General features: G+C 43.5%; 1 protein-coding gene across 2 annotated transcripts in view; it reads left to right on the top strand.

Annotated features, from left to right (window-relative positions):
• Corin (corin, serine peptidase) overlaps positions 1-18,289 on the top strand; it is a 193,529-nt gene that overhangs the window by 107,613 nt on the left and 67,627 nt on the right. For both annotated transcript variants that reach the window (XM_041671466.1, XM_041671465.1), the window contains exon 6: positions 15,093-15,206. In XM_041671466.1, the coding sequence (XP_041527400.1) occupies positions 15,093-15,206 (114 nt within the window). The remainder of the gene's footprint in view (positions 1-15,092; positions 15,207-18,289) is intronic.

The raw sequence follows: 18,289 nt of genomic DNA on the forward strand, positions 1-18,289 counted from the left end.
AGGCTACGGAGTTTCAAAACCAATCTGGCGACAAAGCAAGACAATCTTCCAGACCTGTCTGAATCAATCAATCAATCAAGCAAGCAAGCAAACAGGATAGTGTTAACTCAAACTGAACCAAGGGCTGTGACTAGAGTACATTTTTGATACAGGCCATGGGAAGAAGGACGGAGGGCACATCAGCCAGGAGGACAGAGGCCCACTTGTCTGAATCAGCCATGGAAAGGAGGGCCTTTGCATGTAGAAGGAACATGATGAGACAACCAGACATCTGCGGTAGGCAGAATGATGCCTCATGCCCTCTCTTTGCTAATCCCTGGATATGTTGGTTATCTGGTCCTAGGGAATCCAATCTGGAGACAGACAGAGAACTGCTCTCCTGTTCTCAATACAGGGTGAGTCTCCTGGGTTTCCTCGGAGACCTTGGAATAATATAACAGGCTTCTGAGAAGTGGAGAGGGACATGGAAGGGTCAGTAGATTGGGGACAGACTCAGGTCAAAGACCTGCACATTGTCAGCTTTGACCGTGACAAAGGAGGCAAATGGTAAGGCTTAGAGAACAAGGTCTGTTGCCCTCACCCAGGTTGTGACAGAATTGGCAGTTGTGCAGGCCCTTGAGTGTTTGTAGTAACGGCTGCCAGGGCTTGGCAATCTATCTGCTTGGATCCTCTATGTAGCTCTGTTGCCCTTCAGCCCTTTATGGGGAGAGCTTGTCACTTTACAAAGCCTCAGTTTCTCCTCTGATAATTGAGGTCTTCATGTTAGAGCTGTCTGCATTCTAAAGGAAAACGAAGGCAAAGCCTTTAGGACATAACCTGTACCTAGGAAAGTTTTTATAAGCATTATCTAGAAACAAACAAACACCGTGGATAGAGTCAGGAGAAATGGTTCAGCCCTTCTGAGCACACACTCCTGCAGAGGATCTGGGTTTGGTTCCTAGCACCCGTGTCAGCTGCTCACATGGGCCTGGAACTCCAGCTCCAGAGGATATGTACGGCATCCTCTTTTTGATCAAAAGGAATTGTATTCACATGTACCCCACCCTTCTCACATATACACATAATTAAAAAATGAAACATGAAACAGTTCCTGGATTTCTCCATCTGGGATGCTTAGTGTGACAAAGGATGGCCCTCCACTCTTTTTTTAATTAATTAATTATACCAACCATAGTTTCCCCTCCCTCCTCTCCTTCCCCTCACCTCCCTTCCTCCCTCTCCATCTTCACCTCCATTCAGGCCTCCCATGGGAGTCAACAAAGCATGGCATATCCAGTTGAGGCAGGACCAAGCTCCTCCCCCTTTTATCAAGGCTGGCCAAGGCCTCCCACCATAGGGAATAGGCTCCAAAGCCAGGTCATGAGTCAGGGACAGGTCCTGGTGCCACTGCTAGGGGTCCCACAAAAGACCAAGCTACATAACTGTCACCAGATGCAGAGGGTCTGCAGTACCATGCAGGTTCCCTAGCTGTCGGTCCAGAGTCAGTGAGCTCCCAGTAGCTCAGGTCAGCTGTCTCTGCGGGTTTCCCCATCATCATCTTGACCACTCCACTTGCTCATATAAACCCTCCTCCCTCTCTTCATCTGGACTCCCAGAGCTCGGCCCAGTGCTTGGCTATGGATCTCTACATTTGTTACTAGATGAAGGGTCTATGATGACAACTAGGGTAGTCACCAATCTGATTACAGGTGAAGGCCAGTTCAGGCCCCTCCACTCTTAATGCTCTCATAACTTTTGTAATTTCCTGCCTTTCCTTCTTCGGCCTCCATTGAGCTTTGGGTTTTGTCCTAGTTAGGGTTACTCTTGCTGTGATGAAGTACCGTGACCAATTGTTGTTGTTGTTGTTGTTTTTGTTTTTCAAGACAGGGTTTCTCTGTAGCTTTAGAGCCTGTCCTGGCACTCGCTCTGTAGACTAAGCTGGCCACGAACACACAGAGATCCGCCTGCCTCTGCCTCCCAAGTGCTGGGATTAAAGGCGTGCACCACCACCACCTGGCCATGACCAATTTGAGAAGGGACATTTTTATTTGGCTTACACTTCCACATCACTATTCGTCATCAAAGGAAGTCAGTATAGTAATTCAAGGAGCTGACCTGGAAACCATGGAGGAATACTGATTACTGGCTTATTCATTCTGGCTTGCTCAGTCTGCTTTCAGATAGCACCCAGGACCACCAGCCCAGGGATAGTCCCACCCACAATGGGCTGGACCTTCCCCCATCAATCACTAATTAAGAAAATGCCATACAGCTGAATCTTATGGAGGCATTTTCTCAGTTGGGGTTTCATTCTTTCAGATAACTCCAGCTTGTGTCAAGTTGACATGAAACGAGCCAGCATAGTTATCTAGGCCTTTCGGCCTATTAGGCTCATGTCTTGTCTCTAGTCCTTAGATGTCACTTTTTCTTAAGTCTTTTTAAAAAAGAAGTAAAAAGAACTATTTAGTGGTCCCTCAGTGTTTGTGAGTGATTGGTTTTGGAAACCCCCCCATCCATATACCTAAGTCTCTGGATGCTCATGCCTTACAGAATAGAGTGTAATATTTTCATATACCCGAGGTGTAGTCTTTCTGTAGCTTCATATCATCTCTAGTCCATGTGTAATCGCCAATACGGTGTAAAATGTTGTACAGTTCATCCTTCTAGCACATGGTTCAGTGAGTAATGATGACGGATTACATGTGTTGTGCGTGCATCGTGCATGTGTGCTTGCATCTGTCGGTCTGTGTCTCTCATTCTGATACAGCCATCACAGACCTAACTACATGTCTGATCCATAGATAGGCAAATCCACAGACACGGAACCCATGATCACAGCCAGTTATATGGATGACGGTTGCTGCTTTCCAAGACAGTTTTTGCTATATTCTAGGCTACACCGTTTGCAAAGTCCTTAGAAACCCTGGATGAGCAACTGAATAGAGAATCCTCAGGAACTGTCTTTTAATTGAGGACCTTGGGCTTCTCTGAACTAAATAGAATCCAACGTGAGAATTTTCCTCTGGGAAATGTTTTAGAAGGGAAACCTCCCAGGAGTCCTCGGAATCAAACCAAATTTTCTGAGGCATTTAGTCCTCTGTCTTGTCTGATTGCAAACTGTTGGCTGTCAACTTTTCCTTTTGGAGTGAGGCTGCTGAGAGAAGTTGATGGATTTCTTTAAAGTTCTTAGAGTACAGCAGTTTCAAGTGTATGATACCGGTGATTCCAGAACTTTCCTACAGCAGCTGTGAAGAGTTTCGTTTCTATTGGGATGACATGGTGAGAAAGTCTAACAGGGATCCATAATGAGATTATCCTCTAATGAGAGCCCCCACGGAAAACTCCATTTACACTCCACCAAAGTCACATTGTATATGAGTTACAATGGCAAAAATATACAGAAAGCCACTTGAAACAAAATTGTCTGAGAAAAAAAAAAACCCTGGTTCCTGAGGTTATTTCTTATTATGACAAATGTTAGCTCTGAAATATAAACACACAAAACATAAATTAACGTTCTACAGTCGTGGGGGCTCCACAACTCATATTTCTGTGTTGTTATATAAAATGCAATGTTTATTAAAAATGAACATTGAAAACACGATGCAATTATTTTGGAATTCCATCACACCCTGGGGTACCTTCTGGGTGTGTCCTCCACAGCTAAGGGTGTGCTCGTCCTCTGGGCTCATCCTGAGTTATGAGGTGGCTCCTGCTAATCAATCGCCTTTGATCTTTTCCTGAAGTCTCAATCTGAATGGTATTCTGCATCAGAGATATTGGCTTCTATTCCTTGAAATCCAGGTTGGTCCACTTAGTTTGTGTTTGGGCTGTGTTAGTGGTATGGGAAGGTTAACTACTCTAAGAAAAATCAATTAGCCAGTCATTCTGTGGATTTCTCCCATGGCCTTGTCAAATCCAGTTTTGACAGGCAGGGAATGTGTTCTGATTTCTTTATCCCTGTGGACTATATTTTGTGTACTTTGGCCAGAATATGGCCCTGAATTTTAGCCAGGGTATTTCTGTTTGCTCTGAAAGGCTCCGTGTTGGATGCCAAATTTCTATAGTTCATGAGGTGCATCCAGCTCTCTCCTAGTTCCTGTAGCTGCAGCTGGAACAGCAGGAGACGAAAGGCACTACCCTCATTGTGCTGTGACTTATGGAGACATAACTCACAAAGGTGGCATATTTTACTTCACATGTTGTCCATTAAACATTTTTATAGTTAAAGAGTCCATAAATTTAAAAGGTAAACAAATGATTGACAGTGGCAAATTATGGCAATATGAAAAGTCCTGATAAATCAGTAAAGAAAAGCCTACAGAAGGCATGGGTATGCTCATGAGTTGTGCAGGACGCCCCTCTAAAGTCAGTCCTGGCCGAGGCAGGGTTTTGGGGTTTCAGACACACAGCTACAAACCAAGCTGTAGGCACCCTCTGGAAAAGCTGGATCCCTGTGGAGATTCATTGAGACTCCAGATCCTCTCTTTCAAGATGAGGCTTTCAGATAACTTCTTCCCCATGTGACCCCTGCCCCCGGGGCCCATGCAACCCCTATCTTGCACTATGGCTTGGAAACTGTATGTTTCCTTTGGGAAAATTGTTTGGTTTAATCTTAAGAAAAGCCGCTCCGCTGACACAAATAACTCCAAGTAGACCAGATTAGACCAAATTAAAACGCCGCGTTTAATAAATAAAATGCATGGCGGGGAGACCATGTGTTGTGTGGTCCCCCACCTAACCCCCAGCAGTGAACCTAAAAACCTGTCTCCCTGGGGGAAGGGGTCAGCGCTTGGCAGGCTGGGAGTTGGAGTCCTGGTCAAGGCAACTCCCAGGGGGAGGGGCCTGAGATGGAGCTTTTTGCTCCATTGGTGCTCCATGGATGACTGCCAGGGGCTGGGGTGACACCCCTAACTTAATGTTACAAATATGGGCAAAATTACCCTTTCTAAGCAAAGTGATTCCCATTGTTGCACTCACTACCCCCATGTCACCTGACTTTGACCAGGACCCTGGTCCTAAAGGTCTTGGAACTAAGCAGGTCACTTGGGACTGGCAGTGCTGGCAGAGGAGATACTTACCAAATGCAGTCGGCAGCCAGGGAAGCAGCTTTTGGCTGTCCAGAGTCTTTCCTCCTCTCAGGGATGATTGGCAGGTGATTTCCAATCCCATGTGTCTTTCTTGAGTCTTCTTCCTTCCCTAAACTCCCACCTCTTGTTCCCTCTGCTTATCCCGTTCCTCTGACTGGTTCAGTGCGTACTGCCCACCGCGGACTGGACTGGATATAATATTTCTTTTCTTTTTTTTGGATATAATATTTCTTTATTGATACAAAAGAAAATAGGAGCCCGGAGAAGATGTGGGAAGATAGATTTATTCTACTCCTTGGGTGCTGAGTCCTTTGTCTTCCAATGTATTCGATTGGTGGTAGTGACTCCTGAATGCAAGTTAATTGAATTGTACTTGTGTTTCCTTCAAGGAAGGTTCATTTTTCCCCGTTATATTTGGTCTGTGTGGCTTTGTTATAGACTTTCATAACTAGGGATGCTAGGTGTGGGTCTCTGTTGCTGTGTCAGAGGCCTAGCAAACAGTAGCAGAAACAGAGGAGACCAGGAAAAAGGATGCAGGCCCCTCCCTCTTCCTCTTTTATGTAAATCATTTTACAGGGCAAAGGATTTGGCTGCACTGATCTGTTTTTTTCTAAAGCAATTGACTTCCTTCTCTGCCTATGAGCCAATAAATCATTAGCAAATCCTTTTTAGATGTTGCTGTATTGGTTCTTGTGTATGTTCATTTCAGAGACACAGTTTTAGAAGTAATTGTAGCTAGGTTATTCCAAAGAACCCATCTGCCCTTACCTTTTCTGTGTAGGTAGGCGGTGATGTCTCCAGGAGTTGGAGCCAGGAGTTTTGGTTGTGTGCAGATCAACCCTTTAAGCATCTAGCATGCCTGGCTCATTCAGGAGAGAATCACATACTTCCTGGTCTCAGTGAACAGCACACTGGATTTTGCCCATTCTGCAGCAGGTACCATTGTTACCAATATAGATCACATCATTCAAGACAATGTCAAATAGGTGGAATTCAGCTAAAACAAACCAAACCAAACCAAAAGCTCAGACGTGTAAAACAGTTTTCTAAAAGCAATACAGATACTTTCATTTAAATACACAGCTGTACTTCTTCTCCAAGATCACTTTTTTAATATGTCAAAAGCATTGCAAATAGTTTATTTTTGGTCTGAACTTACATGCCGCCCTCCCCCCCCCCCCCCGACACAATATTCAAGCTGGGTATTAGGGAGTTTTGGGAAATACTTTTTTCATCATCAACTTTTTATTCTTTTAAATATGAAGGTGTTCAGGAGTGGAGTCACTTGACTTTGAGAGGTGGCTTACACAGAATCAGTCAAACTGCTTGAAATAGCCAGGCTTTCCCAACTCTTCCTTGATTCAGCCACTGTGTGCTGTCACTGTGGGTTGCTCCATGGAATGAGGCAGTGGTGTGGTTAGTGACAGGGATGAGGATGACAGAAGACCCCAGGCTGAACTCTGACACAGAGCTGCAGAATCTGTCTTCCAGCCCCTGGCTGTCTTCACATCTGGAGGGTTGATGAGGTCCCTGTGCCCTGGCCGTTTGAAGGGTGATATGTCTCTGGAATAGACTACATTATAACAACAGGAAGTGATCAGAAAAAAGTATGTTCACAGGATTCATAGGGAATTTATACACATGTGGTCCGTCTTTAAAAGGCAGTTTTCAAAATTCACAAAAATAATATAAATGCATGCTTGTTCTATTCTTGCTTATTGAACAACATAATATTATAGAATCATAAGCATTTTTTTAATTTTTAAGTGGTTAGTACATAAAAAGAACTAGAAAGAATAGTTATTAAATCTTCAATGTGGTTATGGTGAAACCTATAGGGTCTTGATGCATCAAATGAAACCTGTCCAGTTTCTAAGACCCAGCCCTCCCACATGCTATTGTGTATCATCTCAGTTCACCTTTTACTGCTATAACAAAATCCCTAAGACTGGATCCTTTGTAAGACGTTTGTTTTGGTCCATCATTCTGAAGGCTTGGAAGTCCAAAAGCATCGTTCTGGGTAAGGGTCATGTTCTGCTCCACCTCTCGTGGGAAGCAGCCAGCAGGCTCTTTGTACAACTGCCCTGTTTCGTGTCTCAGTCTAGGCCCATGTGCGAGTGTGAGACTGAGCATTCTCTCCACATCCTGCATATTTCCTTTATTCTGTCCACCTTCGTGTGTATTCGCTGGCCTCTAGAAAACTGCTGCCTTTTTATCTGGATCTTGCCAAAGGTAGTTTGCATGCCGTCACACTACAATGGCTTCGCCATCACAGTGAGGTTGAGGATTTCACTGGAGAAGGCCTTATGTCTCGAGAAAAATCTCAAAACTATGTCAATGGTCTGGAAAACCTTATTTCTCTTTTAGAAGTTCAGTATTTATTTTCTAAAGCAAATTCCAAAAGTGGGTGGATAAAAGTTTTTAATCTCTCAAAACTAAATAAGTCATTATCTTGGAATTTAGAAATACCTGCCTGGCTTATTGAGCAGTTAAAGTATAAATAGATAGTTTTGCATTTCTGTGTTTTTTAGAACCTTTACGTAACATTGCATTATGTCTTATTTGCCAGTGAGTTTTGAAAAAAATGTGGCTCAGAGTCCTATTTGAGGATTAATATTTGCGGAGTACACTAAAGTGTCATCTTTGTAATATAATCCCGGTCTGGAAGATTCCTTGATCCTTTTTTGCCTCCCTCTTTTCTTCTGTCCCTTGTTCCTCTCCCCATTCCTCCCACCATTGCTACTTCCTTCTCTTTACTTTTGAATTGAACACAGATTTCTTTGTACTATGCATCCTTGTACCTCTGTCTGGCCTCTGTTTCTGTCAGTCTCTGGTCACCCAGCTGAATGGTGGCATCATCTTACTGAGCCATCAAGACACACACTATTAATGCATTATTACTTATCGTATCAAATGGTAACCTAAAATATTTATGCTACAACTGAGTGGTGGCATGGGGCTGCTTTCGAAATTCCACTCACATTCTCTTTCCAGTGACACATGAAGATTTTATTTGCTCCCGATCACTTTTAGATAACTTTATGATGACGAATGTCTCTGTAGAGTGATAGATCTTCCATCATGCTGTCAGACAGGCTCTACCTATGCTTAGCTTTTATTTTTAGGAATTAGAGCTGAGAGCCATATGGGAAAGTCCCCACAGACCCAAAGCATAGCTTGATTTCATAAAAGGGGTGGGGGTGGGGTGGGTTAAGTCCAGGAGTAACTCAGGCATGAAGACATTTAATTTGGGGAGTTGTTTTGGCTTTTATTTGATCTTTTGCTTGACAGAGGCAGTTTCTTACTAAGTAAAAGATGCATAAAAAGCACCTATGAGTATTAAATTTAAGAGCCGTGTATACTGTGGCTGAAAGGCTTGGTTTCACATAGTGTTTGCAGTGTTGGGTGGGGGGCACACCATGGACCATGAAAGAAGCCACCGTGACACTTCTCTTTCTAGAATATCTAGGTTAAGAGCTATCTAAATGAAGCTGTCATTGGTCACCTATCATGTGATACTTTTGAAGAATGCTCTGCTGTGTAAGTCAGAAGTTTCCTAATTGGGAGTTTTGTTCTTTGAGGAAGAAGGAAATCTATATCATGAAACTATTCACTGAGAACTCACAATGATGTGTGTTCTCACCTTTGCATCCGTAGGAAAGGGAGATGCAGCTGGCAGGTGGGAGAGAGAGATGTGGAGAGCGCGTGGGCTCGGTCAGCACGGCTGGATATTTCTCACTGCCGTTTAGAGTGCAGCATGCCGCAATGCGATTCTGGAGAAGAAGCTGTTGTGGCATTCCCTTATTTAAACTGTTTTGTTTTTACATGTGCTTATTTAAGGATGCATATCAGTGCAGCTGTGGGAAAGGTCTAGGAACACATTGTAGGAGCTGGTTCTCTTCTTCCACCATGTGGGTTCCAGGAATAAACTCAGTTGTCAGGCTGGGCAGCGAGCGCCCTTACCTGCTAAGCCACCTTGCTGGTGCAGATATGGCATTTCTCACATCCATGGGTGAGAGAGTTAAACCTATACCTCCACTGCTCCTTCAAGTCACTGGGCGCCACTCTGAGAACTTATGGTTCCAGGCATCAGTCCACGTCCTCCTTCCAGAAGCACGGAAAGTAAGAGGGATGGTCCAGTCCTTTCCTGAATCTTCTGTCTCATAAAAGTTTACACATCCCTTCTTCTCAAATTCAAGTATAATGAATAATAAATATAATGAAAAGATGAAGGCCTATAATAGAAATTATAGCTATTAATAATAAAATATGAACTGTGTTCTTGCAGATTTGAATTGAACACTTACAATCTTCAGGAAGGAGTTTTAATTGCTGTTTGGGGCAGCAAAAGCCTTTCTCAGAGGAGACTTGCCTGTGTCTGTGTGACACAACCCTCCACTGTCCCTTTCCTGTGTATCACAGACATTTTCAGACATATGCCATTCTAACCCAAGGAATGGGTAAAGTTCCTGTAGCTGAGGGGCTGGAGCATCAGACACAGGCCAGAGGAGACAGTTATTTTGGGTAGAATATGCTTTCCCTTTCTGTTATTAGAGAAAATGGTACTAGAAGCAGGCCTTGTCTGCAGGCTCGACAAATATCCCACTGACACTTAGAGGAATTTTGATATTTTGTTCATTTGTTAATCTATCAGTGAAAAGAACATAAGATATTCACTAGCCTCGAATATGGAGGACTGCAACACCCGAACCATCATTTAGTTCTACTTTAGGCACCTCATGTTCCCAGGCTTCATTTATTACTTTATAAATAATCTAATTTCTTCCTATCATGTGGCAGTTTCATCCGAGGGACACAGCCCTAAGAAAACTAAGGAATCTGTCTCTCTCAAGAATGTTACATTCTAGAAAGGAGCCAGTGACAACTTTGTAATGTAAATTGTGTGAGTTGTAACAAATGCTTTTTTTTTTTTTTTTTTTTGTAGCTTTCTGGGCTAGCTTGACTTTCAGCTGTCTGTGATTGATGGTCCTGGATGTGGGCACTAGTGGAAGTGATGGACAGAGAGCTTTGGGTCAAAGGATGCTGCTGCAACCATGTAAACTCAACTACATTCCAGGCAGGGCCAGTAAGATCAGGAACCCTCAGCCAACCTGGGCTCTATGCTGGGTCTCAACTCCTGAAACAAAACAAAACAAAATTTAATCAAAAAGAAAAAAAGTGATGTATAAGAAGAAAATGAGAAGGATTTCTTAGCTTAGTAGATAGTCATAGCTGAGGAATCCTCATTTTTGTAATGAGTTAGAGGGATAGAAAGATGCAGTCTCTGTGTAAGATTATATATGCATTCCTCGTGTCTATTTCAGTGAGGGGTCATTATTTACTTGGTCCTTGGGCAATATTTAGTGTCTTTCCTGCTTCTCCTACAGAACACACCCATTCAAAGGCATTACAGTCTTCGTCTTAAAACCCTGCTTTTGTGTACATCGACCGTAACATTTACTTGCTTTCTTCTGCAGCAAAGTTGTTCTTTCTCAGATGCTCGCCACCTGCTCCTTCTCCTGCCGACACACCCCTTTCAGGCTTTTGCCCCAGTACTTCACTGAAACTCTCCTCAGGGTCTCCACTAGCCTCTGCATTGCAGAGTTGGAGTTAGTCTCCGTCCAAAGACGGGACTCGCTCAGCTGTGCAAGGTCTCTTTCTCGGAAACATCCAGACTGCGGTGTCCTCCTTTCCTTTTGGGGACTCTCACTCCTTCCATACCCAGAGCCTTCTGACTCCCATTTCTACCTGTAACGTTTTAACCTTCACCAAATGGAAGGCTCCCTTATTATGACTCACCCTCCTCCTTGGTAGGCAGAGGCCGAGTAGTTTGGTAATTTGATCAGACCCTTGGACTTTCTCCTCCTTTCTGTTTTCTTCCCCAAGCTGAGGCTTGTCTCTTATTCATAAAGACACTGCACTCTCCCTGGCAGTGACTGGAGATTGTACTCGCTCTACTTCAAGGACTCAAGTAGCCTCTGGAAGGAGAGAGTGGGAGAGGGTTACAGCAAGCGCTTCCAGCCATGTGTGGACTGCAGCCCTGACAGGCTCCAACTCTAGGTAGAGCCGCTGGAGGGTGCTGTTCCCGCTTAGCTTTCCCTCTAGAGGTGGAATTGAAGCTGAGCTTCAGGCTTTAAGGAAGCTCAAAGGCAGGGCTGCTGGGGCTCCCCTCATCAAGAGCTGGTGGGGTATTTCTGAGACTCCAAGTTGACCACTGAAGTGAGAGGGCATTGCAGAGATACGATACGTTCTGCCCTGGAACAGAGAGAGAAGCAAAGAAAGCTGGGAGCAGTTGAAGAAATTTTGAAGGCCATTTCAGGTTGTGAGCTGTTATTTCAGAAATTTGTTATCACACACTAGAATATTGAGAAGGGTCAGCTGTTCAGATGGGGGCACACTCTCCCGAGGCCTTGGCAGCCAAAAGCGCAGGTGGTTCATAATCCACTTCACCCTACATTGAGCATCTCAGGGAACATAGCTGAACACTGCTGTTCTTGTGGTAGTATTAATTGCCTCAAGTATAGAAGGAATTCAGCACTCGTGAAACAGTTTCAATAGACGATCAGTTGCTCACATACTTGACTAAGGTGGGGCCTTTGCTTTCTTCACTGCAGGGTCTATAAGGACTAAATTGGGGAGGCACTCTGTAAATGCCTGAATCTTCCATTTATCTATCTGCTCTTGATTTTAAGGCCGGCACATTCCTTGTAGAATTGCAGAGGAAGCTGTATGTGGTGTCAAGATGGCCCAGCATGGCTTCCCCTGGGGTTTTGTCTTTATCATCCAAGTGATAACTCAAAAGCTGTGGGAGGATGATTGGTAGAAGATGATGGCAAAAACTCCTCAGAAACTCAATAAGTTCTCCCTTCGGTTGTCTTCCAACGAAATAGTGCTGATGTGGATTGCTATCTCATCTGGATCCGATCACCTGGCCATCAGACATCTGTCTTTTGTTTACAGAGAAAAATAAAGGCAGTTTGAACTTTGGCTTAGGTCCAGTGCCCTGGAATGGGAGAGAGCAGAACGGGGCAATGGAGGATTGGACGGCAGTCTGTGCATCGAGATTCCAGGCTGATTGTCACTGTCTTACCCTCTCAGTGCTCTGGCTGTTCTGTCTGTAAAGTACCATTGCCCTCAACAGTGTCAGAGCAAGAATGCCTGCCTCGAATTTCAAGATTTCAATGTTTATAGCCTTTGGTAAACTCAAAAGCTTACATAAGAAAATTGCAAATTCTGCATACAAGGATCAAACAGAAAAGATTCTTAATACTTTAAGTTTTAAAAAATGGTACTGATGGCAGGAGCAGGACTTTGAACATCTTTATTATCTCTGCGTGTCCACTGTCCACGATATTGTATTTCATAAGGACATGCCGATACAGGTATACATGTGCTTTGTGCAAATTCCCTCCTGCTTTCTCCTGCCATCTTCTCCGCCCTCCCCATCCCGTTCGTCACCTTTGCTCCCTAGACAATTTTACCTTTACTCTCCCACCAGGTAGACACACATTACTGTATATATTAATATAGATGGTATAAAACACAAATGAGAGAAAATGTGTACTCTTTGTCTTTTTTGAGATTGACTTAAGTACAGTTTTTCAAAGAAAGAATAAGGATACAGTTTTCCACATCTTAAGCCCAGAGAGATTTCCCCACCCCCTCCTAATGTGGCACCGTGCAGAAGCCACCTTCTGCTGAGTAAGCCAGGACAAGAGAGGCCAATGGTGAGGCAGCCCACACAGTGCAGGGGTTTAAATTTGATCTGGATTTGAGATGACCACATACAAGAAATGGCTTCATTAAAGTCATATTTACATGAAGTCTTGAGATGCACTCTAGATGTCGGAACTAATTCATGTTGACCTTTCACCTGTATTTCCTGAGGACTCATCAGAACCATAAGTGGGGAACGCCACTGAGGCAGCCGCTGAAAAGCAGACATGGCCTCTTCTACCTCATGGTCTGTGCGGTAGAGAACCACGCTCATAGTTCCAGGGGAGGGCACTGCACAGCCCAGCTAGTGAGCTCCTAGTGTAGTGTTCCATCTTCTGTCTGGTTGTCTGTGTGCATTAGGAGTCTGTACTGTGGTTATAGGTATTCAGGCATGTGCTAAAATTCTCCAACACTGCACACATTAGACATGTTGAGTATTTCAGCAGTTGAGATCCATAGAGGTGATTAATTTGATTGATTCTGAAATGATAAGATCCAATGAAAATCATATTTTTGATACTACAAGATTTTCAAATCAGCTAGGAATTTGTTTTCAGCAAATCAAAACATTGATTTTCCTGAGAGCTTTTTTTTGGGGGGGGGGGAATCTATGGATATAGCATTATTTAATCCTTTTAGGCTCTGTGATGATATATGGCCCCATTGGAGATTTATATGGCTTTCCCTATCAAATACTAATTTAGCACCTGAGTGCCAGCCCCGAGCAAGTGAGACCTGTGATAGATGGGACTCCTCACCTGAAACCCTTGCTCTGTGCTTTTCTGCATTTCTATGTCTAAATCAAAGAGTTCTCAGGTTCGTGATTTCCCTTCTTATGTGCACAAGGGTCACAGAATCAAGGAATACACCGTTCAGAAGGCCATGGCCAGGCACCCGTGCCTGTGACTAAGATGCACCGGAGCTTTAGCAAGGGAGGCAGTGTTGATTTTATTTTCTATTCTTCTGACCGTTGCTTTCCCTCCCCCCAAATCTAGCACCTTCTCTGACTAGAGAAATATACGCAATCGCTATATTTGTAAAATTCAGAATAAAATGAGGCAACAAAAAAATGTCCCCTAGGCTTCTTGCTAGAGATAATTAATTACAGTAGTTGGTCTTGCTCTGTGACAAATTATAGTATAATTTGTAATATGATTATAAATTAATCAATAGGGTTTTTTTTTCCATTTGAAGTATCTTGAACTTTTCCCCCCAGGATGCTGAGTATTTTCCGTCCTGTGCATTTTCAGTGATAATCACAATATTCTTAGCAGATTATTTAGGCAGTCCCTTCCAATTATAGAGTTCTGTCTATGGTTTCTTAGTCATAAGCAAGAATAGGATGAAGAGTCTTAAAGTAAAATTTGTCTATGTTAATACTGACTTCCTTTGCACTCAGTTTAAGAAGTAAGATTGTTATTCTTCAGTTCTACAGTTTAAAGGGTACCCCGTGCACAGAAGCACACATAGAAGTTGTTTGTATCTGCTTTGTTGAACTGACTTACCTATTCATTAATGACCTTCCTTGATAGTACTTCTGCCTTCCTATCTGAAATTTGTTGTATATTGTAATTTTCAAGTAATCAAATAGTTTTCAACTTTAAAGAAGAAAAAAACACAAATATCATAATAATAAGAGCAAAAAAAAGAAAAAAGAAAGGAAATGACTGAATGTAATTGTTCACTGTTGGGGAGAAAAAGAAGGAAAATAGTATATGTTATGTCACAATCCTTGTGCCCAGACAAACGCCCATGCTTTAACTGGTCTTCTTATTAAGGCAAATGTATTTCAAATACAGGGCATGGGGTCTCTGTGCCCATAACCCAGGGCACATCAATTGTCTCACTCTATTTTTATTGACGCCGTCTCTGTTCTGCACACAGCAGCATTCTAAGAGGGAATTGTTTGTTCGGTTAATAACACTCCACTTTCACATTGTTCGCAATTGTTAAGAAAAAAAAAATATTCCCATTCGGCATTTTCGCCACATAAATCGTGCAGTTGTTGGGGGCTGCACACTCTATTGTTCCCCGAATACATAAAGTTCTTGTGCAGGCCCGCTGGTAAATTGTACCCTGGCTATCTCCAGCAAGCACTGCTTGGGTTACTTCCAGGTAATTCTATCATAAGTGTTCCAAAATCCAAAGGAAAATTGATGACAAATGACAGCGAAGGGACGCAAATCTATCAAATCACAAAGGAAGGTTTTCTTTTTTTTTCTATTTTTTTTTTTTTTGTTTCTCTTTCCTAAGTTTAAAAGCAAAAAGGAATACAGTCTGATCTCCCTGCCCCACTTTCTCTTCCAGCGCTCTGTGGAGGGGGCGAGAGCTTCCAGTGCACCAGCGGGCTCTGCATCCCGGAGAAGCTGCGATGTAATGGCTTCAACGACTGTGGTGACTGGAGTGACGAGGCCCTCTGCAGTATGTGACAGGCTGCGTGGGTCTGCCCGGGTGGGAAGGGGGTCCTCTGTTCGGGGGAGGAGCGGGGCTCGGCGCTTAAAACACCGCACAGTCAAATGCTAACACCCAGGCGGGTAGCAAGCAGCTTGCCATTGTTCGCCAATCTTGAGTGAGCCAATAGGTTTGTCCCCGGAGAGCCACCATCCTGAGTTTGTACCTGGCTCACAGGACTCCTGAGCTAGATGCTCAGAATAACAAACAGCTCAGAGATTAAAATGGTTTTCCAAAAATTTGTCCAACGATTGGGAGAAAGGTTTGGGTTTATTTTGTTTGGGGGGAGGAATTTTGTTTTTGTTTTTAAAACTTCATGAGTATAATGGTCAACTGTTTAAAGGAGATTTTTTTTTTGTTTAAATAGAAAAGAAAACCCTTTTATATTAGTGATTCTAACCTTGAGAATTACACTCCACCTTCCATACTCAGAGCGGAGCTAATAATCTTAGATGATTAATTGCAGTCAGCATGAGCAGAATTGTGTTTCTGTCCCAAGGAGACCTCCCCACCTTTTTGGAAGAAGCTGCGAGCGCTGCCTTGGCTGAGAGTCCTCCACTCTGCCAGGTGCCAACTCCTCTCCTGTGGCAAGGCCTAGGATACTTATCTGCTGGAATTTTGGGCAGGTGACATATCGTGGTATCAGAGCGCTGTTTGCCAACATGTGGTTTCACAGTTCTTGAGTTTCCCAAGAATGATTGAGTGAAAAACCGAATGACGAGGGTTGGGCCTGCGTCAGCCTCTTAGAGGGTGTCAACACTTCTTGATATATTAAAGCGCTGAGAAATGTTGCAACCTAAGTCAGTTTTGCTTGATTCAACGGATCTTCAAACTTTTTCTTCTGTGAACGTTCACCCTTATTTATTTGTACATATATTTATTTTGTATATTACCTAGCACTTGGTAGAAATTAAGTTATGCTATGTATATTTTTGAAAACTTACTTTTAGTAAGCCATTGGTTTGTTTTTACAACATGGAATTTTCAGGAACGCCTATGCACACAAATTAACATGTGAGCCATTTTCGTAAGTTATATAGTTACATTGAGGACTATTGAAACGTTAGCAGAAAATACTGTGCACAACGACCACGGTAGGGAATTCTGAAAGGCTCAATTGAATTATGTCCATTTTATGGGAATGCAGCAGAATTTCTTTTATCTCCTCTGGTGGCCAGTATTGGGGCCTAACCCAAGGTCAGCCTGTGCCTTTACCTCTGTGGTGGGCCAGAGCAGCTTGCATCATTTTGTTCTCTGTGGTATTGAGCTTTGTCAACACAGGCGGTCCCTCTGGCCGAAGCTTTTAAAATGGAATTTGAGAGAGTCAGTTCTCCTAGTTACCAACTGAATGAGACGGTATTGCTGTTCTGGAAGGTACCTAATAATGTCTAGGGAACAGTTTTTAAATAAATTGGTCACTGTCTTTCATCATATTTATACTTCAGAATGACATGATCTGGCTCATTGAGAAAATGCAACCCTTTAGCAAATGTCCCTATGAAAACTCATAGTGAGACATAGATAAATGTTGGAGCGCTATCAATCCTGACCATCCGAGGGCACCTCCTTCTGCGCTTGAACATTTGCTGTCTGGAGCATTGCACCATGAGCCTTTTGTGACTGGCCCTACTCTCCTGGGGTTGCTACTGTGTGGGGAGAACCATGTGTGTCTGAAGGACGGGGTCTGTGCAAATCAGAGTGTCACCACAGCCCCAGGTACTGAGGAGGAGAGAGGCTTGGCTCAACATCCCCGTGAGAAGCAGGAGAAAATACCTAGCTCCATGTCCTAGGACGCAGAGACCACAATGGCCAGACAAGAGAGCAAGTTAAGATGCCCCCTTGTGCCAAACTTGTTTTCTTTTAAAAAGCAGGTTAGGTCATTTGTGTAGGTTATTGAGTTGTTAGGTTGCTGTTAGATTCAACAGAAGCAAGGGAAGGGACCTATCTGTGCTAAATTATCCAGCAGCCATGCCAGACGCATTTACCTGGGCTTTCCTTAGCATGGGTTTCCTGCACTAGCATCCCCATGGAGCACTCCTTACCCCACCAAAAGATACTGATATATTAGGTCTGGAGGTGAATTTTTTGCATATTTGCCCACATAATCCAATACGTAGCCTTTGTAGCAGAGATAACTCATCTCTTTTGTAGCCCATGTTCTGTAGACTTTTGACTGAGGGACCATCTCTGAGAACTGTTGAAGTAGGGACTGTATATATTTGGCACCCAGCAGGTAATTATAGGTAGGAATTGTTTAAAAGCCCCAAAGAGCTGGAGGGATGATTTAGCAGTACAGAGTACTCATTGCTCTTGAAGAGGGCCCATCTTTGATTGCCAGCACCTACATGGCGGCTGACAGTTGTTCATTCCTCCTGGTCCAGGGGATGTGGTGGCCGTTTCTGAATTCCAAGGGAACCAAGTACGCATGTGCCGCACAGACACATATGCAAGCGAATCACTCATACACAAGAAATAAGATAATCAATTCTAAACTCCAAAACAAGTTCCAAAGAAAACAGTTCCCATCCTTTGGTTGAAAAAGTTCTACCATCCAACAATGAACCAGACCTGACCCTGCTGGCTTCCAAGATCAGCTGAGGTTGGGTTTGTTCCCAGAGGTGTGACTGTATACTCTCTGGTACAAGGAGTCAACCAAACACTTTCGGAACCATTTATTCTGAACTTGGGGTAAAATTGGCGAACTTATTATTATTTTCTTTTTTGAAGACAGTGGCTACCTAATTGTGAGGAGTGACATACAATATAGTGATCAGTAGTGTGCGTGCGGAGCTGGCTGCCGGTTTTCCTGTACTTAACCCTCCTTTTTCTGTGACCGTGGGCACAGCAGCCCTAGGTCTCTTTGCCTTCATTTCTTCATGAGCAAAGTGGAAGCAAGACTATCTCTATAATTGAATTGTTGGATAGAAACCTATGGAGCCATATCACAACTCCCCAGGAATGCTGAGGTTCGAGGTTATGGTGGTGCTTGTCACTACAGTTAGGGTAGTCTCTGCCCTCCTTTGTGTTGCTCGTGACTAAGGCAAGTACTCTAG

Source organism: Microtus oregoni, unplaced genomic scaffold (genome assembly GCF_018167655.1).
Source record: "Microtus oregoni isolate MIOR12 unplaced genomic scaffold, Mior012 000021F_ref0000039, whole genome shotgun sequence".
Classification (NCBI taxonomy): Eukaryota; Metazoa; Chordata; class Mammalia; order Rodentia; family Cricetidae; genus Microtus; species Microtus oregoni.